The sequence below is a fragment of the Cherax quadricarinatus genome, chromosome 73 (genome assembly GCF_038502225.1).
Source record: "Cherax quadricarinatus isolate ZL_2023a chromosome 73, ASM3850222v1, whole genome shotgun sequence".
Classification (NCBI taxonomy): domain Eukaryota; kingdom Metazoa; phylum Arthropoda; class Malacostraca; order Decapoda; family Parastacidae; genus Cherax; species Cherax quadricarinatus.
This window is the reverse complement of record NC_091364.1, coordinates 9085700-9109235: the sequence shown is the minus strand read 5'-3', so window position 1 is coordinate 9109235 and position 23536 is coordinate 9085700. Positions and strand designations below refer to the sequence as shown.

At 42.4% G+C, this 23536-nt stretch overlaps 1 protein-coding gene across 2 annotated transcripts in view; it reads left to right on the top strand.

The window, feature by feature from the left end:
• The first annotated feature begins 839 nt into the window (after window positions 1-839).
• Nca (neurocalcin homolog) overlaps window positions 840-23536 on the top strand; it is a 120735-nt gene continuing 98038 nt past the window's right edge. For both annotated transcript variants that reach the window (XM_070100597.1, XM_070100596.1), the window contains exons 1-2: window positions 840-999; window positions 6596-6725. In XM_070100597.1, coding sequence (XP_069956698.1) covers window positions 6656-6725 — 70 coding nt within the window. In that variant the 5' untranslated portion in view covers window positions 840-999; window positions 6596-6655. The remainder of the gene's footprint in view (window positions 1000-6595; window positions 6726-23536) is intronic.

The window sequence follows — 23536 nt, the reverse complement described above, 5'->3', positions numbered from 1 at the left end:
CCAACTTAAAACCATTGCTGCGAGTCCTGTCTAGGCTAGATATTTTCAGCACACTATTTACATCCCCTTTATTTATTCCTGTCTTCCATTTATACACCTCAATCATATCCCCCCTAATTCTACGTCTTTCTAGAGAGTGCAGATTCAGGGCCCTTAGTCTATCCTCATAGGGAAGGTTTCTGATACATGGGATCAACTTTGTCATCCTCCTTTGTACATTTTCCAGAGAATTTATATCCATTCTGTAATAAGGTGACCAAAACTGTGCAGCATAATCTAAATGAGGCCTAACCAAGGATGTATAGAGTTGAAGAACAACTTCTCCCATTGCACTTGTATTCTAAAGCACACAGTTCTTGAAGGTTTGTAGACTTTGTTTTCCTTCAGCATTACCAGCACTCCCTTAACTGGTTCTTGCAGATACTCCTAACTTAATTCCTTTAACTCCTTCATATTCAAACTCTGTCATCTCATTTAATTTTGTAACACTCAGTGGTAGGACATCCAACTTCTTTTTATTTATAGCACTGATAAACAATTATTTCTTGTAATCTGTATTGGATCAACACACGTTCAATAAATAGCTCAACAAAATTATTATATTATGCTAGATTCCCAGGTGCATTACAGTAAATGTAAAAATACTACTTGTTATATGTATTCACATTATTATTTCATTCATAAGGGGAAGGGAGAAGAGCACTAAACCCTTAAAGGTTATACAGTGCCTGGGGAAACAGGTGACAATTGGGTTTGATCCAAGGAAAGGGAGGTCAGTTCCAATTCCTTGGATAAGAAGCTTTCACTACCATACACATTCACAGATTTAGTTTTTTGCTATAAGTTCATAACTGACCTATTACATTTATGGTACTATACTATGAATGATGCCATACTTTCACTGTGTTAATATAAAAATTTATTTTTCAGGATTGAGCCAGCAGTGAAGGCAGGAGGAGTTGTAATAGAAGAAATTTGGCTTCAAGTACAGCAGTGAAGGTGAAGAGTATCTGTATGATTGTAGTCATTCTTAAGTAACTCTATATACTATCTTAACCCTTTCACTGCCCAGACCCCTCAAAATAAATATTGCTCCCAGTGTCCACTTCAAAAAGAAAATCTGAAATGGTAGAGAATCTCTTTCTGAAGGTATGAAATTTAATGGAAAACTTAGGGACTTGCACAGGTGCAAAGTTAGCAGCCTGGGCGCAATTTATGCAGCAGCGATTTTCCTGACTTTGAGTCCTATTCTAAGTTGATTCCATTACTCCATTTAATAAAATTCTTAGATATTTTGCTAGTATGCCTCCCATTCTATTGACTGAGCTCAAGAAACAGAAGAAGTCACTAATTATGCAGTGCAATGCATTTCAGGCAGACTAATCATAAGGCTTACATACTACTCAAATCTAGACCTAGCATATTATATAAGACAGGGTATCAGTACAGCTTGTGTAATTGACAACAGTAACAAGTACAGTGGACCCCCAGTATTCGATATTAATCCATTCCTGAGAGCTCATCGAATACTGATAATATCGAAAACCGAATCAATTTTCCTCATAAGAAATAATGAAAATCAAATTAATCCGTGCAAGACACCCAAAAGTATGAAAAAAAAATTTTACTACATGAAATATTAAGTTTAATGCAATAGAATAATTACAACAACAATAAAATAATTGACACTTACCTTTAATGAAGATCTGGTGATGATTGATGGGATGGAAGGAGGGGAGAGGTGTTAGTGTTTAGAAGGGGAATCCCCTTCCATTAGGACTTGAGGTAGCAAGTCCTTTTCCAGGGTTACTTCCCTTCTTCTTTTAATGCCACTAGGACCAGCTTGAGAGTCGCTGGACCTCTGTCACACAACAAATCTGTCCATAGAGCTCTGTACCTCCCGTTCCTTTACGATTTGTCTAAAATGGGCCACAACATTGTCATTGTAATAGCTGTGTTAGGGTGATTTTCATCCATAAAGGTTTGCACTTCAACCCACTGTGCACACATTTCCTTAATTTTTGAAGTAGGCACAATGTATTCCACAAATGGCATAGGCTTCTCAGGGTTAGCCCCAAACCCTTCAAAATCTTTCTTAATTTCCATACTAATTCTCACCCTTTTTACCACAGGGTTGGCACTAGAAGCTTTCTTGGGGCCCATGGTGACTTATTTTGCAGAAACAAGCACCAAACACAGTGATAATATGAAATGTACTGAATGTATCCTTAGATGCGCGCACACTGGCTGGCTTGTAAACACTGGCACACAAGGGGCAGTTCAGGCCACACGTGGACAGGTCTTGTACGAATCGTATCGAATACCGGGTTTTCAATTGAATACCGAGGAAAAATTTTTGCGATATAATGCATCGAATACCGGATTTATCGAATACCGATGCCATCGAATACCGGGGGTCCACTGTACTACGAGAGGTTGAGAATAACAAATGGTCCATTGCAAATAAATTGCACAGTATTTCCATTGGTTCAGTGATCTGGATTTTATGGAGTGATTGAGTAGAGGTGCTGATGACATAGCACCATAATTTGCAAAGCTAATTTATGTTACATTGATGTCAGATTTAATAGGTACTTCTTAATGATATTACCACAGTAAAGCTGTTGGGAGATGGGGAACTTTTGACATTTTCGGGCAGTGAGTATCCATGTGTTCTTTTTCAGCTCTCCAGATATGATTTAAGCTCTGGGTTAATGTTTGAGTTGAGGGTCTTGCAGACATAGCATGCATAATAGAAAGTAAGAATATATTTTTTTTTTTTTTTTTTTATCACACTGGCCGATTCCTACCAAGGCAGGGTGGCCCGAAAAAGAAAAACTTTCACCATCATTCACTCCATCACTGTCTTGCCAGAAGGGTGCTTTACACTACAGTTTTTAAACTGCAACATTAACACCCCTCCTTCAGAGTGCTGGCACTGTACTTCCCATCTCCAGGACTCAAGTCCGGCCTGCCGGTTTCCCTGAACCCCTTCATAAATGTTACTTTGCTCACACTCCAACAGCACGTCAAGTATTAAAAACCATTTGTCTCCATTCACTCCTATCAAACACGCTCATGCATACCTGCTGGAAGTCCAAGCCCCTCGCACACAAAACCTCCTTTACCCCCTCTCTCCAACCTTTCCTAGGCCGACCCCTACCCCGCCTTCCTTCCACTACAGACTGATACACTCTTGAAGTTATTCTGTTTCGCTCCATTCTCTCTACATGTCCGAACCACCTCAACAACCCTTCCTCAGCCCTCTGGACAACAGTTTTGGTAATCCCGCACCTCCTCCTAACTTCCAAACTACGAATTCTCTGCATTATATTCACACCACACATTGCCCTCAGACATGACATCTCCACTGCCTCCAGCCTTCTCCTCGCTGCAACATTCATCACCCATGCTTCACACCCATATAAGAGCATTGGTAAAACTATACTCTCATACATTCCCCTCTTTGCCTCCAAGGACAAAGTTCTTTGTCTCCACAGACTCCTAAGTGCACCACTCACTCTTTTTCCCTCATCAATTCTATGATTCACCTCATCTTTCATAGACCCATCCGCTGACACGTCCACTCCCAAATATCTGAATACATTCACCTCCTCCATACTCTCTCCCTCCAATCTGATATTCAATCTTTCATCACCTAATCTTTTTGTTATCCTCATAACCTTACTCTTTCCTGTATTCACCTTTAATTTTCTTCTTTTGCACACCCTACCAAATTCATCCACCAATCTCTGCAACTTCTCTTCAGAATCTCCCAAGAGCACAGTGTCATCAGCAAAGAGCAGCTGTGACAACTCTCACTTTGTGTGTGATTCTTTATCTTTTAACTCCACGCCTCTTGTCAAGACCCTCACATTTACTTCTCTTACAACCCCATCTATAAATATATTAAACAACCACGGTGACATCACACATCCTTGTCTAAGGCCTACTTTTACTGGGAAATAATTTCCCTCTTTCCTACATACTCTAACTTGAGCCTCACTATCCTCGTAAAAACTCTTCACTGCTTTCAGTAACCTACCTCCTACACCATACACTTGCAACATCTGCCACATTGCCCCCCTATCCACCCTGTCATACGCCTTTTCCAAATCCATAAATGCCACAAAGACCTCTTTAGCCTTATCTAAATACTGTTCACTTATATGTTTCAATGTAAACACCTGGTCCACACACCCCCTACCTTTCCTAAAGCCTCCTTGTTCATCTGCTATCCTATTCTCCGTCTTACTCTTAATTCTTTCAATAATAACTCTACCATACACTTTACCAGGTATACTCAGCAGACTTATCCCCCTACAATTTTTGCACTCTCTTTTATCCCCTTTGCCTTTATACAAAGGAACTATGCATGCTCTCTGCCAATCCCTAGGTACCTTACCCTCTTCCATACATTTATTAAATAATTGCACCAACCACTCCAAAACTATATCCCCACCTGCTTTTAACATTTCTATCTTTATCCCATCAATCCCGGCTGCCTTACCCCCTTTCATTTTACCTACTGCCTCACAAACTTCCCCCACACTCACAACTGGCTCTTCCTCACTCCTACAAGATGTTATTCCTCCTTGCCCTATACACGAAATCACAGCTTCCCTATCTTCATCAACATTTAACAATTCCTCAAAATATTCCCTCCATCTTCCCAATACCTCTAACTCTCCATTTAATAACTCTCCTCTCCTATTTTTAACTGACAAATCCATTTGTTCTCTAGGCTTTCTTAACTTGTTAATCTCACTCCAAAACTTTTTCTTATTTTCAACAAAATTTGTTGATAACATCTCACCCACTCTCTCATTTGCTCTCTTTTTACATTGCTTCACCACTCTCTTAACCTCTCTCTTTTTCTCCATATACTCTTCCCTCCTTGCATCACTTCTACTTTGTAAAAACTTCTCATATGCTAACTTTTTCTCCCTTACTACTCTCTTTACATCATCATTCCACCAATCACTCCTCTTCCCTCCCGCACCCACTTTCCTGTAACCACAAACTTCTGCTGAACACTCTAACACTACATTTTTAAACCTACCCCATACCTCTTCGACCCCATTGCCTATGCTCTCATTAGCCCATCTATCCTCCAATAGCTGTTTATATCTTACCCTAACTGCCTCCTCTTTTAGTTTATAAACCTTCACCTCTCTCTTCCCTGATGCTTCTATTCTCCTTGTATCCCATCTACCTTTTACTCTCAGTGTAGCTACAACTAGAAAGTGATCTGATATATCTGTGGCCCCTCTATAAACATGTACATCCTGAAGTCTACTCAACAGCAAATAAACTTTTGAATAAGGTGTGTGCATGTGGGTGAGGGGGGTACACATGTGTGTGGGTGTAGATGTGCATGTGTGGGTGGGTGTGCATGTGTGTGTGAAGAGGGGGGGTTGCCTGGAACCTGAATGAGTGATTATACCAAGAGTTGTTTTTGCTGAGTAGTAACAGGTTTAAAATGATTAGCTGTTATTGATCTCCATGCACAGCTACCAAAGGAGAGGCATGGATAGGTTAGAGAGTAGTACAAAGTTGAAATTGATGGAAAATCTGGCAAAGGCATGATTATAAATTTAACCCTAAATACTTGTAGAAGTTGAATTATCTACCTTCTAGTAATGAAAAATTACCAAATGCTGTGTATTTTTTTCCTTTTATATCAAACACTGCCTGATGTAGAATTTGACAAATATTTCCCAATTTCTCATTAATTTTGTTGACTTCAGTAAATTTGTAACTATTGACACTAAGCATGTAAATAAAAACAAATAATCATAATACTCAGAGGTAACAGTAGAAATACTACATAAACCCTCTATATAGCAGACCCCATGTAATAGACTTCAGAAATACAGAACAAAATCTGCTGGGTCAGTCAGTTTGGCAAAAATGCTTGTTGATTATTGTTACTATCATGGCAAAACAATCTCAGCTCTATTCACTTTGGTTGTCATCCCCCCTCTCCCCCCCCCCACACACACACACACACACACAGACACACACACACACACACACACACACACACACACACACACACACACACACACACACACACAGACACACACACACAGACACACACACACAGACACACACACACACACACACACACAGACACACACACACACACAGACACACACACACACACACACAGACACACACACACACACACACAGACACACACACACACACACACACACACACACACACACATACATACATACATACATACATTCACTCTCACACACTCTCACTTCCTGTTACTCCATTATACAGAGGGCTGAAGTATTAAATAAATGAGAATCCCTTAATTGAAATAAATCTAAAGAGTGCTGAAAGTTAATGTTATAAGAAATGTGAGGAATAATGCAGAACAGTTACAGGATGAAATCACTGACATGCATTATATTAATTACTGTAAATTACATATGGCTGCAGTATACTGTACACATTGGGATGATGAATAATGTACATAATGATATGAATACTTTTGTAAATTTGTAAAAAACTAATTTTAATTTAATAGCAGATGTTAATATTGTATGTAGATTCACATTTTTGTTTCTTCTTTCAGAGCTGTCAAGGTGAGGAGTGTTAGGTGAGGTAGCATATTCAAGAGGTCACTCGTGCAACCATGGGAAAGCAAAACAGCAAGCTTAAACCAGAGGTACTGGAAGATCTTCGCTCCAATACAGAGTTCACAGGTGAGCAGCTACACTGACGTAATACATTATTTCATATTTAAAATGAAATAACTATGTAATTTGCTTATACAAGCAGGCCCCACTTATACAGCAGGTTAGGTTCAGGGTTACTGCTGTAAAGTGAAAATCACTGTTAGGTGAAACATAGCCTTTTTTCACTTTCAAATGCATATAAAAGCCTGATAACATGGTTACACTATCATATATTAAGTGAACAGTAGAGCTAGGCCTAAAAGATGCATATACAGTACTTTGTAGTGAGTGGTGAAAATATTTATTGTAGGAAGTCTGAATGAAGAATGGATATAACTGAAAACTGCAGCATTAGCGAAGTTCTGTAAAGTGAAGCTCTGTAAAGCAGGCCTTGCCTGTATTGTATAGTAAATCAATACAGGTAATATTCAAGCCAGAGCCAAAGAGCTTTGCCATGAAGTATAAATCACAATGATGAGGCTGAAACAGTTCTCAATTAATGTGCAATTTGGAGAGGGAACATTAACCCTTTGACTGTTTCGGTTGTATATATACATCTTACAAGCCACCGTGTTTGACGTATAGATACTCATAAATTCAAGCGGTTTCAAATCAAGCCGGAGAAAGCTGGTAGGCCCACATGTGAGAGAATGGGTCTGTGTAGTCAGTGTGCACCATATAAATAAAATCCTGCAGCACGCAGTGCATAATGAGAAAAAAAAAACTGACCATTTTTTTAATTAAAATGCCGACTTTGTGGTCTATTTTTGTATAGTATTTATGGTTGTATTATCATTTTCTTGGTTTCATTTGATAGAATGGAAAACATATTATAGAAATAGAGGTGATCTTGATTGGTTTTACTATAAAAAGAACCTGGAAATGGAGCTCAAAGTAGGGGAAATGTTTGATTTTTGCCGATGTTCAAAAGTAAACAAATGAAGTCATTGTCCAATAAATGTCCAAGTAGCCATTCTAATATGCAGTCATGAATGGGTTGACATTATTTGTACAATTATTACAGTATTCCAGTATTCTGCATAACAGTAAATCTTCTATTTTTTGTTTGAATAAAAATTCGAAATACAAAGCAAGAGTAATATCAGAGGGGCCTGGAGACGTGACTGATGAACAAAGAAAGTTATTTTAGAGCCAGGAATGTCTGCATTGTTCATTCTGGACCTTATTTTGAAATTGTCATATATTTTAAATTACGTGAAATTGGCCAAATTGCAAATTTCTGACTGCGTTATTGGGTAGTTGAAATTGGTAAATGGGCAGTTTCTTGTACTCAATAGATAGAAAAAACAGAGTTCTAAAGAAATAGCTATGACTGGAACAATGGAATTAGCTGAAAAAAGGGCTCAAAGTGGGTGAAATTGCTGATTTGTAAATATCACTGAGGTCGCTAACTTTGCGAGAGCGTAATTCCATCAGTTTTCCATCAAATTTCATTTTTTTTTGGTGTCATTACAATCTGGAAAAGATTCTTTATCATTTCATAAGATTTTTTTTTATTTTTTTTTTGGTGACATCAGGAGACACCTCAGGATTGGGGGTTGTGACAGTCAAGGGGTTAAATGGTGATTTGATCCAGCCTGGATCATCAGCAGGTTGCTTCACTAACAACGACAATCTGATACGTAATATAACCATATCAAAGACAATACAGATCACAACATAATAAAGGTACAGACATGTATGCACAGGGCTCCTGACCAGAAAAATGTGATCAGTCATGAGGGTGTCTTCACAAAATTCAACTTGAATAACAAAAACATATAATGGGAACAAGTCAACCATGTTCTAAATGAAACAAGCTGGGAAGATATCCTAAACAACACTCTGTGGTTCTTGAGTTTTGCTCAAGGCACATTCCATTCGTTAAGAAAGAGAAGATGTAAACTAGAAAGAGAGAGATGCTCCCTATACAGATGAAGGCGAAGGATCACAGAGCTGCTGAGAGGGGCCAATATATCTGAAATATGAAGGGAGGCACTGGTCAGAGAAATAACAAATATTGAACTTAAGCTTAAGGAATCTTACAGGAGACAAGAATCTCAGGAAGAACTAAAAGCCATAAAGAAAATTGAAAAAAAAAAAAATGACTTCCATATCTAAGGGTAAAACAACATCCAGTATTGGGCCCCTGCTTAGGCAAGAAGGGACATACACAGATGACAGCAAAAGAAATGAGTGAGATACTGTACTAAAGTCCCAATACGACTCGGTGTTCAGTGAGCCGTTACCCAGACTAAGGGTCGACAATCTAACTGAATTCTTTATGAATGAGACCCAAAATTTGGCAGTCTCAAAAATCTCTGATATTATCCCAACACCACAAGACTTTGAAAAGGCAATAAATGATATGCCCATGCACACTGCCCCAGGCCCAGACTCGTGGAACTCCGTGTTCATCAACAACTGCAAGAAGCCCCCGTCACGTACCTTCAGCATTCTATGGAGAGGGAGCATGGACACAGGTCATCCCACACTCAATAAAAACAACAGACATAGCCCCACTCTACAAAGGTGGCAGTAAAGCCATTGCAAAGAACTACAGACCGATACCACTACCATCCCATATCATAAAATCTTTGAAAAGATTCTAAGAAGCAAGATTGCCAGCCACCTAGATGCCCATCAGTTACACAACCCAGGTTTAGAGCAGGTTGCTCCTGCCTGTCCCAACTGCTGGACCACTATGACAAGGTTCTGATGCGATAGAGGATAAACAAAATGCAGATGTAGTATACACAGACATTGCAAAGCCTTTGACAGGTGCAACCACAGTGTAATAGTGCACAAAATGTGTGATAAAAGAATAACAGGAAAAGTTGGTAGATGGATCTATAACTTCCTAACAAATGGAACACAAAGAGAAATAGTAAACAGAGTAAAGTCTGAGGCAGCTACAGTGAAAAGCTCTGTTCCACAAGGCACAGTACTCACTTCCATCCTATTCCTCATCCTCATATCTGACAGGTGCAACCACAGTGTAATAGTGCACAAAATGTGTGATAAAAGAATAACAGGAAAAGTTGGTAGATGGATCTATAACTTCCTAACAAATGGAACACAAAGAGAAATAGTAAACAGAGTAAAGTCTGAGGCAGCTACAGTGAAAAGCTCTGTTCCACAAGGCACAGTACTCACTTCCATCCTATTCCTCATCCTCATATCTGACATAGAGATGTGAGCCATAGCTCTGTGTCTTCCTTTGTGGATGACACCCGAATTGCCATGACAGTGTCCTCCATCAAAGACACCACAAGACTCCAAGCAGACTTTAACCAAATCTTTCAAATGGGCCACTCAAAACAATATGAAGTTCAATGAAGAGAAATTTCAACTAAGATATGGAAAACCTGAGGAAATTAAAACTATATCAGGGTATACAACAAATTCTAACCATACACCTCTTCAAGGGGGGCTCCTTGGCGTGGTGAAGAGGCTCTTGGTCTGAGGAATTAGACCTATCGGTCTTCTTCCTCAGACTGAACCTAATTACCCCCCAATCTCCCCTCCCCTATCCCATCCTCCCCTTTTTCCTTTCCTCCTCCTCCTCCCCACTCCTCCCTTTTGCCCTTCCTCTTTTTGTCCTTTGGGATTTCTCCCACAGGCGCGCTAGTTCCTGGGTAGGAGAAAGGTTACCGGGGTCCATCCCATTCCGTTGAGGTTCTTAGCGGTGGCGTAGTTTGCCGTGGAATCTGGATCGCCTGGGGATGTCCCGATCCCTCTCCGGTATCCCGGAGTAGCTTTGGGTGTCTTTCGGGCGACGAGTGTATCTCTGGAAGCCACCTTTCGGATTCCGGGGGTGGTGGCCGAAGGAGGTATGCTTTGTGGCGGATATCCGGCCGCCCTCTCTTTTGTCCACCGAGGTAGCTCGGCAGATGTGAGGTTGCTATCCCGGATTGTTAGTTTACTAGCATGATGGGTAGGGTATGGCACGGGTTCCATGCTGCATCTGCGCTACTTGCGGTGCTGAGGTCCTCTTGGGCGCGGAGGGAGATTTCTGGCCCTTTCATTCCTCCTAGGACCTATCCCTCCCCAGTCCCCCCTTTTTTTTTCTTTTTTTTATTTTTATTTTCTTTTCTTCTTTCTTTTTTTTTTCTTAAAAACAAAAAGAAAGAAGTAACCTAACCATGGCAGCCCTAGTCCATGAACCTGGTACCCCCGGGCCCCTTCTTGATACCGCACCCCGTTCTGACCCCGCCTCGTCTTTGGACCACTCTTCAGGCATTCCTCATGCCTCTGTACCTATTGCCGGTGCTGTTTCCTCACCCGCTTCAGGTACTGAGGCCTCGACTGACTCCTTCGATTTATCAGACCTTCGCTCTCCTCTGACTATGCTTCCAGCCTCTCCCTCTACGGTGCGGCAATTTTCAAATCGCCGACCCGTTCCACGTCGGACCAACTCTGGTCCCACGCCTAAACGTCAACGACAATTACCTGCTGATGATACTTCTCCACCTTCACCTTCTCGTTCTTCTCAGAAACGATCGACACGTCCTTCACTACCTTTCCACGCTCAGTTTCAGACTGAACAGTGGACTAAATTCTTCACTTCACGACCAACTTCCTCTACTGCCTATCTTTCTGACCATAGTATTGGCAAGGCACTCCTACGCCATGTTGGTAAAGATATTTCTTTTCATGCTCTTAAGAGCGGTACGTGCATCATTACCGTACAGAATGCTACCCAGGCTCGTGAGCTCTCTCGTCTTTCCCATATAGATACTGTTCCTGTCACCCTTGAAAAACATCATTCCCTCAATTCTTGTAGTGGTACCGTCATTCTGCCCCATACCATAGTTCAACAAAATTTCCAGACATGTGGCACCGACATTCTAGAACAGCTGGAACTCCAAGATCTCCCAATCCTCAAGGTAGACACTTACGTTCTTCCTGCCCGTGGGCGGAGATGATACCCTAGCAATGTGGCTCGTTTAACTTTTGACAGCCGAGAACTCCCATCCTCAGTTTATATAGCAGGACATCGGTTACAAGTTTGAAAGGTGATCCCTACACCACAACAGTGTAGAAATTGCTGGCGATTTGGCCATCCAGCGAAATATTGCAGATCTATCGCCGAATGCCCAGTCTGTGGTGCCGATGACCATTCTAATACGTCTTGCAATCGATCTCCCTCTTGCCTTAACTGTCATGAGGCTCACCCTTCGTACTCTCGCCGTTGTCAGGTCTATTTAAACGAGCGGGAAATCCGTTACCTCAAAGAGACAGAAGGTCTCCCTTATGCCATGGCAGTTTCTCATCTCCGCCTCCAAGGGAGACTCCCACGTGTTTCTTATTCCCGTGTTTCAAAACGTCCCCCCACTTCTGGTATCCCATCTTCTACACCCACCTCTGTGGTTACCTCTCCCATAATCACTCCTGTATCTAATCCTTTTGCTGTCCTCGGCTCAGACGTCCCTACTTCAACGCCTCAGTCTAATCTCGCTTCTTCGAGTTCTCTCTTACAAGCCTCAGTATCGACGAGACCTCGTACGACACCTCCTCCCAATCGTCCCTCTTACTTCTCAAAAGTCAAAAAAAGGTCCGGTAACACCTCCTACCCATCTTCCACCTCCTCATTTTACCCTCCCTGTCTCTGTCCCTAGTTCTTCCCCTCTCACTGGCTCAGTTACAAGTGCAGAGGTTCACCCTCCTCCTCGTAATGTACCTTCCTCCCCTGTTCCCTCCCAAGTTTCTTCCTCTTCTGCCACCTCCCAGGTTCCTGTCTCTTCTGTCCCCTGCCACGCTTCTCCAGTTCCCTCCACCCTTTCGCCCCCCCTTACCTTGGTACAGTCCAATACAGTTCCAATCTTTACTCATCCTCCCCCTACCATTCCCAATATTGTCTCCCATACGACATCTCTGAATTCCGAAACACTTGAAGCAATCTCTGAATATATTGCAGAAACCAAACCATCAATGGACACTGATCCACCTTCCGCTCTTTCTCTCTCCTCTGCTCCATCTGCGCAACTCCTTTCTTCACAGCGCACCGTTCCTTTGCTGCTTGAACATTTTCCACTGCCTCCGCATGTGGACTTTTCTAACCCTTCTAGTCCGTAGGAACCCTTACCTGCGGATTTCAAGTATCTTTATCATTGCCAATCATGGCCTTTTTACAGTGGAATATACGCGGCCTCAGGGGTAATCGGGGTGAGCTTCAGATGTTACTCTCCCAGTTTGCCCCTGTTGGTGTTTGCTTACAGGAACCAAAATTACACTCTGCTGTTATTTCTCACATCTCAGGCTATAATTTATTGTATTCTTCAGATCCTTTTCCTGATGGGACCTTTAATGAAAGTGCCCTTCTTCTCCGCACTGATATTCCGTACCATCAGCTATTTGTTCATACTTCGCTGCATTACACAGCAGCCCGTATCCACTTACATAGGTGGTATACGCTCTGTTCTTTATATCTCTCTCCTTCTTGGGCATTATCTATTCCGGATTTTGCCTTCCTTGTTTCGTCATTACCACCACCGATTCTGTTACTTGGTGATTTTAATGCCCACCATTTCCTCTGGGGGGGTCTCACTGTGATTCCCGTGGAATTCAGTTAGAGGCTTTTCTTGCCACCCACCCCCTCCATGTTTTAAATACAGGTACTCACACCCATTTTGATCCTCGGACTCATACTCTCTCTTGCATCGATCTCTCAGTTTGCTCTTCCTCCGCCGCATTAGACTTCACTTGGTCTGTTCTCCCGGACTTACATGACAGTGATCATTTCCCAATCATTCTTACTTCCCCTTCATATTCGCCACCTCTTCGCACCCCACGCTGGCAATTTAATCGGGCAAATTGGAACCTTTACTCACACCTGACTGTTTTTAAAGAGGTTCCTTCTTCGTCCTCCATCGATGAGCTTTTACACCTCTTCTCGTCCTCCGTTTTCACCGCAGCTTCTCATTCTATACCCCAAACTTCGGGCAGGCATTCTCAGAAATGCGTGCCTTGGTGGTCTCCTGCTTGTGCTCGTGCAGTACGTTTGAAACGCACTGCATGGGGCAGGTACCGGTACAATAGAACCACAGAGCGACTCCTTGATTTTAAACAGAAGCGTGCGATCGCTCGCCGTGTCATCCGTGACGCTAAACGCACTTGCTGGCGAGATTGTCTCCACCATCACCTCTGCTTCTTCTATGAGTGCAGTCTGGAAAAAAGTACGAAAACTGAGTGGTAAATATTCTCCTGACCCTGCTCCTGTTCTGCGGGTTGCCGGTGTTGATATAGCAAACCCACTAGATGTTGCCAATGAAATTGGCAATCATCTGGTCCGTATTTCTCAGGGACACCATCTATGCCCCTCATTTCTTTCCTCAAAGTCTGCCAGAGAGTTAGCACCCTTGGACTTTTCTTCTCTCAGAGAAGAACAGTATAATGTGCCTTTTACACTTCAAGAACTGGAGGCAACACTCTCAGCTTGTCGATCATCGGCAGCTGGGCCCGACGACATTCATATTCGTATGCTACAACATTTACATCAGTCAGCCCTTGCAGTCCTATTATGCCTTTACAATCTTATTTGGTCACAAGGAGTTCTTCCACAGCTGTGGAAATCCGCCATTGTTCTCCCTTTCCGCAAACCAGGCACTACGGGACATGAAACCTCCCACTATCGTCCCATTGCTCTTACCAGTGCAGTTTGCAAAGTAATGGAACGCCTAGTAAATAGACGTTTAGTGTGGTATTTAGAGACACACAACAGTCTCTCCACTCGTCAATATGGCTTTCGTAAGGGACGTTCTACCATAGACCCCTTACTACGCTTGGATACGTATGTTCGTAATGCCTTTGCGAATAACCACTCAGTTATTGCCATATTTTTTGACCTTGAGAAGGCATATGACACAACTTGGAGGTATAATATTTTAGCCCAAGCCCACTCCTTAGGCCTTCGAGGCAATCTACCATCCTTCCTTAAGAACTTTTTAACTGACAGGCATTTCCGTGTTCGGGTTAATAATGTGCTCTCCCCGGACTTTATCCAAGCTGAAGGTGTCCCCCAGGGATGTGTTCTGAGCACAACACTTTTTCTCCTTGCTATTAATGATTTGGCCTCTAGTCTTCCATCAAATATTTGGTCATCACTCTATGTTGATGACTTTGCTATTGCCTGTGCAGGCGCTGATTGTCACCTCCTTACAGTTTCTCTCCAACATGCAGTCGACCGTGTTTCCAATTGGGCCACCACACGTGGGTTTAAATTTTCCAGCACTAAAACCCACCAAATCACTTTCACTAGACGCTCTGTCATCTCCGATCATCCTTTGTACCTCTATGGCTCCCGTATCCCTGAACGTGATACAGTCAAGTTTCTGGGCCTTCTCTTTGATCGTAGGTTATCCTGGAAACCTCACATTACCTCTCTGAAGGCAACTTGTCACAGCCGGCTGAACCTTCTTAAAACCCTTGCTCATCTTTCGTGGGGAGCTGATCGTCGAACCGTCCTTCGCCTACATTCCACCCTTATTTTATCGAAACTTGATTATGGTGACCAGATCTATTCAGCGGCATCTCCTGCTACTCTCTCTAGCCTTAACCCCATTCATCACCAAGGATTACGTTTATGCCTTGGTGCTTTCCGCTCTTCCCCTGTCGAGAGCCTCTATGCAGAAGCGAACGTTCCATCCTTATCCGATCGCCGTGATGCCCATTGCCTGCGCTACTATGTACGCTCTCATGATCTCCGCAATCCTTCCATTTATAGAATGGTCACTGATATTAGTAGACATTCTTTATTTGTTCGACGCCCCTGTTTACTCCGTCCCTTCTCTCTTCGCCTTCATTCGCTCTTGTCTTCTCTTCAACTACCACCTTTCTATGTACATGTAGCATCTCACTTTTCCCTACCCCCCTGGGAAGTTCCAGCTGTTCGAGTCTGTTCTTTCTCCCTCCCTTGCTCAAAAGCCCAACTGTCTACGGTCGCTTCCCGCTCTCTTTTTCTTGACCACTTTCACTCTCATTCTCATGCCATTGCTGTGTACACAGATGGCTCTAAGTCTTCTGACGGCGTAGGATTCGCAGCAGTGTTTCCGGACAGCATCGTACAAGGGCATTTACTATCTTCGGCTAGTATTTTTACTGCTGAATTATATGCCATCCTTACAGCACTTATCCGTATTGCATCTATGCCTGTGTCATCTTTTGTGGTTGTCTCAGACTCCCTTAGTGCTTTACAGGCTATACAAAAATTTGATACACCTCACCCCTTAGTCCTCCGTATCCAACTTTGGCTACGCCGCATCTTTACCAAGCATAAAGATATTGTTTTTTGTTGGGTCCCTGGTCATGTTGACGTACAGGGCAATGAACAGGCAGACACTGCTGCGCGGTCAGCAGTACATGACCTACCAGTTTCTTATAGAGGTATTCCATTTACGGACTATTTTGCTGCAATATCTTCCCACCTTCACACCCGTTGGCAACAACGTTGGTCTACTATGCTCGGCAACAAACTTCAGTCTATTAAACCGAGTATAGGTCACTGGCCGTCTTCTTATCATCAATGTCGAGGTTGGGAGACTACTCTCTCCCGTCTTCGCATTGGCCATACTCGTCTTACTCATGGATATCTCATGGAGAGGCGTCTTGCTCCTCTCTGTGAGAATTGCCAAGCTCCATTATCAGTCAGCCACATTCTGTTGGACTGCCCACTTTATCAACGAGCACGCAGAATTTACCTCTGTCGTCGTCTTCGCTCCGCTGCTCTCTCTTTACCTTCCCTTCTCGCTGATGGACCCACCTTTCATCCGGACTCTCTCATTGACTTTTTGACAACGACTGACTTACTTCACAAATTCTGATACCTTCAGCCCTTTCTACTTCAATCTCTTGCTACCTTCTACCCCCGTACTATCCCCTGCCCCGCTGTTTTCTGTAACCTGCTGATCATCCCCCCTCCCTTCTGCCATCCAATTCCCTTGCTTCCTTCCCTACCCTGCAGCGCTGTATAGCCCTTGTGGCTTAGCGCTTCTTTTTGATTATAATAATAATCTAACCATACAGTAGAGCAAAAAAGTACTGTAAAGGACCTGGAAGTGATAACATTAGAGGATCTCACCTACAAAGACCACAGCAATGTATCTACCGCATCTGCTTGAAAAATGATAGGGCAGGTACTGAAAACCTTCAAAACTAGGGATGCCAACCCCATGATGATTCTCTTCAAATCGCTTGTTCTCTCTAGGCTGGAATACTGCTATACACTAACTGCCCCCTTCAAGGCAGGCAAAATTGCTGACCTGGAGAGTGAACAAAGAACTTTCATGACACACAAGCACGATAAAGCACCTAAATTACTGGAAATGGTTGAAGTCCCTTGATTTGTATTCCCTGGAATGCAGGCAAGAGCGATACATGATTATGTACACTTGGAAAATCCTAGAGGGATTAGTACCAAACTTGAATGTGAAAATCACTCCCTGTGAGAGTGAAAGACTTGGCAGAAGATGCAACATTCTCCCAATGAAAAGCAGGGGCACCATGAGTACTCTCAGAGACAACACAATAAATGTGAGGGGTTCAAGACTGTTCAGTTGCCTCCCAGCATGCCTAAAGAGGATTACTAATAGACCCCTGGCTGTCTTCAAGAAGGCACTGGATGGGCACCTAAAGCGAGTACCTGATCAGCCGGGCTGTGGTTCGTACGTCAGTTGGTGTGCAGCCAGCAGTAACAGTCTGGTTAATCAGACCCTGATCCACCATGAGGCCTGATCTCAGACTAGGCTGCAGGGGCATTGACCCCCAAAACCCCCTTCAGGTATACTCCAGGTTATGACTTAATGGGCTTGATAATGGTCCAAGATGGATTGAAATATCTAAAGTGCATTATAACATTTATGGGGAGTGCTAAACACATAATGAATCATATAGCACCTGCATAATGGGAAGGGGGGGGGGTAGTTCCAGATTCTTTGATCAAGAGCTCTTCTTCAGCATAAAGATATTTTACAGTAATGTTCAAGACATTATCAAGATATTACTGCTGTGTAAGAAATATGAAACTCCATGGTGTCATTTTCATTAGTAAAGATCTGAACAGACTTTGATGGCCAGAAATCAGTCAAGATGATCAACAGTACTGAAGGAGCAAGGTTATTAGCTATAAACTGACTCCTTCAAACACAGCCAAGGCTATACAGTACAGTAGTGTGTGTGTGTGTGTGTGTATATATACATATAATGTCACCATGGTTGTTTAATATATTTATAGATGGGGTTGTAAAAGAAGTAAATGCTAGGGTGTTCGGGAGAGGGGTGGGATTAAATTATGGGGAATCAAATTCAAAATGGGAATTGACACAGTTACTTTTTGCTGATGATACTGTGCTTATGGGAGATTCTAAAGAAAAATTGCAAAGGTTAGTGGATGAGTTTGAGAATGTGTGTAAAAGTAGAAAATTGAAAGTGAACATAGAAAAGAGTAAGGTGATGAGGGTATCAAATGATTTAGATAAAGAAAAATTGGATATCAAATTGGGGAGGAGGAGTATGGAAGAAGTGAATGTTTTCAGATACTTGGGAGTTGACGTGTCGGCGGATGAATTTATGAAGGATGAGGTTAATCATAGAATTGATGAGGGAAAAAAGGTGAGTGGTGCGTTGAGGTATATGTGGAGTCAAAAAACGTTATCTATGGAGGCAAAGAAGGGAATGTATGAAAGTATAGTAGTACCAACACTCTTATATGGATGTGAAGCTTGGGTGGTAAATGCAGCAGCGAGGAGACGGTTGGAGGCAGTGGAGATGTCCTGTCTAAGAGCAATGTATGGTGTAAATATTATGCAGAAAATTTGGAGTGTGGAAATTAGGAGAAGGTGTGGAGTTAATAAAAGCATTAGTCAGAGGGCAGAAGAGGGGTTGTTGAGGTGGTTTGGTCATTTAGAGAGAATGGATCAAAGTAGAATGACATGGAAAGCATATAAATCTATAGGGGAAGGAAGGAGGGGTAGGGGTCGTCCTCGAAAGGGTTGGAAAGAGGGGGTAAAGGAGGTTTTGTGGGCGAGGGGCTTGGACTTCCAGCAAGCGTGCATGTGCGTGTTAAATAGGAGTGAATGGAGACGAATGATACTTGGGACCTGACGATCTGTTGGAGTGTGAGCAGGGTAATATTTAGTGAAGGGATTCAGGGAAACCGGCTATTTTCATATAGTCGGACTTGAGTCCTGGAAATGGGAAGTACAATGCCTGCACTTTAAAGGAGGGGTTTGGGATATTGGCAGTTTGGAGGGATATGTTGTGTATCTTTATACATATATGCTTCTAAACTGTTGTATTCTGAGCACCTCTGCAAAAGCAGTGATAATGTGTGAGTGTGGTGAAAGTGTTTAATGATGATGAAAGTATTTTCTTTTTGGGGATTTTCTTTCTTTTTTGGGTCACCCTGCCTCGGTGGGAGACGGCCGACTTGTTGAAAAAAAAAAAAAAAAATATATATATATTTATTTATTTTAACACATTGGCTGTCTCCCACTGAGCCAGGGTGACTCAAAAGAAAGAAAAACCCAAAAAGAAAGGAAAACTTTCATTATCAGTCAACACTTTCACCATCATTCATACATAATCACTGCCTTTACAGAGGGGCCCAGATATGACAGTTTAGATAGTTACTCCAAACTGCCAGTATCTGAAATCCCTCCTATAAAGTGCAGGCAATGTACTTCCCATTTCCTGGACTTGAGTCCAGCTAACCAATTTTCCTGAATCCCTTCACAAAATATTACCCTGCTCACACTCCAATAGCTCGTCAAATCCCAATTCCATTCGTCTCCATTCACTCCTATCTAACATGCTCATGCACACTTGCTGGAAATCCAAGCCCCTTGCCCACAAAACCCCTACCCTGCCTTCCTTTCCCTACAGATTTATGTTCTCCAAGTCATTCTACTTTGTTCCATTCTCTCTAAATGACCAAACCACCTCAACCACCCTCTTCAGCCCTCTGACTAATACTTTTAGTAACTCCACACCTCCTCCTAATTTCCCCATTACGAATTCTCTGCATAATATTTACACCACACATTGCCCTTAGACAGGATATCTCCACTGCCTCCAGCCGCCTCCTCGCTGCAGCATTTACACCCTAAGCTTCACACCCATATAAGTGTTGCTACCACTGTACTTTTGTACATTCCCTTCTTTGCCTCCATGGATAACATTTTTTGTTTCCACAGATACCTCAACACACCATTTGCCTTTTTTCCCTTCGTCAATTCTATGGTTAACCTCATCCTTTATGAACCCTTCCACTGACAAGTAAACTCCCAAATATCTGAAAACATTAATTTCTTCCATACTCTTTCTCTCCAGTTTGATATCCAGTTTTTCTTTATCTAAATCATTTGATACCCTCGTCACCTTACTGTTATCTATGTTCACTTTCAACTTTCTACCTTTACACACACTCCCAAACTTGTCTACTATCCTTTGTAACTTTTATTTAGAATCTCCCAAAAGCACAGTATCATCAGCAAAAAGTAAATGTGTCAACTTCCATTTTGTATTTGACTCCCCATAATTTAATCCCACTCCTCTCCCCAACACCCTAGAATTTCTTCTTTTACAACCCCATCTATAAATATATTAAATGACAATGGTGAAGTGCTCTGCCATGGACATAATGTGTGATTTGAAGTTGATGATGGCTGTTTCAGTGCTGACACAGTTTTTAAGATGAACCATTGAGCAAGTTAATACAGTGGACCCTTGAATTTCATAATCCATTCCAGAGAGTGTGATGAAAGTTGAAATTTCTGAATGGTGAAACCATTTTCCCCCATAAGAAATAATGTCAATCCAATTAATCCGTTCCATGACTCACGAAATCGTAATGACACGATTGCAAACAAACCATACCACGGGCGGGATTTGAACCCGTGGTCAGAGAGTCTCAAAACTCCAGACTGTCGCATCTGGAGTTTTGAGACTCTCTGACCGCAGGTTCAAATCCCGCCCGTGGTATGGTTTTAATCCGTTCCAGACACCCAAAAGTATTAACAAAAAAATTTTTTTTTAACATTAAATGTAGATTTACATACAGAAAAGAATGAGAAATTAAGTATAAAACAATAATAACATCACACTTAACTTTATTGAAGACTCCTGTTGGTGTATGGAAGACGGGAGGGGAAGAGAGGGTTAGGGTGATGTTCCTTCACATATGTTTGCACTTCACTCCACTTTGCACAAATGTCCTTAATCTTTGAAGAGGGCACCATCTTTCCCCTCAATTCCTCCTCCTCTGAAGCAATTTTCTCAGCTGGTGTACATAAGAACATAAGAAAGCAGGAACACTGCAGCAGGCCTGTTGGCCCAAACTAGGAAGGTCCTTCACAAACCATCCCACTAACAGAATATTTGCCTAACCCAATTTTCAGTGCTCCCCAAGCAATAAGCTTTGATAATTCTATTCACTCATGCGCAAGTCCTACTCAAATTAAATAATCATGTGTGTGGGGAAGTACCCTGGCTGGTGTGTGTTGGGAAGTGCCTTGGCTGGCGTACCTAAGAACATAAGAAAGCAGGAGCACTGCAGCAGACCTGTTGGCCCATACTAGGCAGGTCCTTCACAAACCATTCCACTAACACATTATTTGCCCAACCCAATTTTCAGTGCTCCCCAAGCAATAAGCTTTGATAATTCTATTCACTCACACACAAGTGGTGACCTGTACATAGCTCTGTGAAGACATGTTTAGTGTGCGCTCTCTGAATCCGAACAAGATGTCCTCTCTTGAGCAACTCTACCAGCAGCTAAGAGAAGAACTGAGGGTGGCTAAGCTTGAGATACAGCGACTGACTGAGGAAAACAAGAGGATTCATGGTAATCCTCGTGTTGAGAATCCTCAAGCCAAGAAAAGAACCTGGACAGTGGCTGGAAAGCATGGGACAAAGTTAAGGATCAAGAGGATGGATGGAGAGGTAGAATCAAGGAAGATCCAAGAAACTGTAGATGACTGGTTCAAAGAACCGACACGTTGTTAAATTAGACACACGTACAACTCTTGGGTATCTTTATTGAGGAAACGTTTCGCCACACAGTGGCTTCATCAGCCCATACAAAGGATAAACTTGAAGAACAGGAGGAGAATGAGGTAATCAGTCCCTCAACCTTGAGTCGATGTGGTCAGTCCATTAATCTTGAATAGAATACGGCATATGAGCGGAGAAGCAGCTTATAAACCGTATGGCAGGAGAGGTGCAGCAGTCGTAGGTGGTGTCACATTTGTCCAATGTGGAAGTAGGTCGTGCCCAAGGGTTAGGCAATCCTGTCAGACACTGCAACTTCTTGGGATCTTAATACTTGGGAATTCTTCGCTTGCCTAACCCGATGAATGAGAGTTGGCTACTGGGATCGTCACGACGAACTACACCAAGGAAGGTAAAAACATCGTTGAAGATTGAGACACTTGTGCAACATATGGAAATCTTTAATGAGGAAACATTTTGCCACACAGTGGCTTCATCAGTCCAATACAAAACAGAAGGGTGTAAAGAGAGGAGGAGTTTGAGGTAATCAGTCCCTCAGCCTGGAGTCAATGTGTTCAGTCCATCAGTCTTGTAGAAAGTACAGGTATAAGGTTAGGTATATGGACAGGGCCTTCTGTTTGAAGGATAGGAGTAGGAGACAGAGGGTTTGCTTTCCTGGGGCTGGGATGGAGGATATTGTTAGCTGGCTTGACAACAGCATGAACAGTAATGGGATCAATCCTATTATCTGCCCCAGTGCTGGAGGCAATGATGTAGGGAAGCGTAGAAGTGAGGATTTAGTTATAAGGTACAGGACAGCAGTAGACATAATTAGGAAGAAGGGGGGAGGGCACCCTGTTATGTGTTGTATTTTGCCAAGAAGGGATGTTGGAAATGAATGGTTGTTCGGAGCAATTGGTATTAATTGTTGGCTGGACAAACACTCTAAAGGGTAATGCAGTACCATTCATTGACAACTGGGACCACTTCTATGGTAGAAATGACATGTATGCCAGGGATGGGATTCACTTATCCAGAGCAGGTGTGGGTTGTTTTGCTAGCTCAGTTGAGGATGTTGTTGGGGCTTTAAACTAGGATTAGTTAGAGGTATGGATTTAGAAATGGAAAATAATGAGTGTCGTAATATTGATTCAGGCTATGGTATCATAAATCTTAGCAATAACAAGGACAGTAATAGGTATGGCGGAAAAGCAGAAATGAGCAGAAAGGGTAAAGAGAAAGGAGGGTCTTTAACCCTTCAACTGTCCAAATGTAGATCTACGTTTTCGCAATTAGCGCTCCGACCTTGATTTTCTCCATAAGAAAGCATGTAAAAAAACATAGATCTACATTCAGAGCACTACACGAGTGAATGTGGATCTACGTTTGGACAGTTTAAGGGTTAACATGTATTACACTAACTAATAGTCGTAGTGCTAAGAATAAGATGGACGAGTTGAGACTAGTTGCTAGTGCAGGTAACTTTATGTATTTGCCATAACTGAGACATGGTTTAATTCGAATAATCAGGACATGCCTGCTGAATGTCACTTTCAGGGTCTTAAATTGTTCCAAGTAGATAGAAGTATTGGGAAGGGGGGTGGGGGTGGCACTGTATGTCCGAGATAGCTTGAACTGTTGTATAAAAACGGGTATAAAGTCTGAAATAACACATACAGAGTCTGTCTGGATAGAATTTTCAGAGGGGAATGAAAAAATTATTTTTAGGAGTGATATACTGTCCCCTGAACTTAGGGACCAAGGGAGACTACTATGGGAGGAAATTGTTAAGGCTACAAGGCATGATAATGTAGTAATTCGAGGAGACTTTAACTTTAGCCAGATTGATTGGA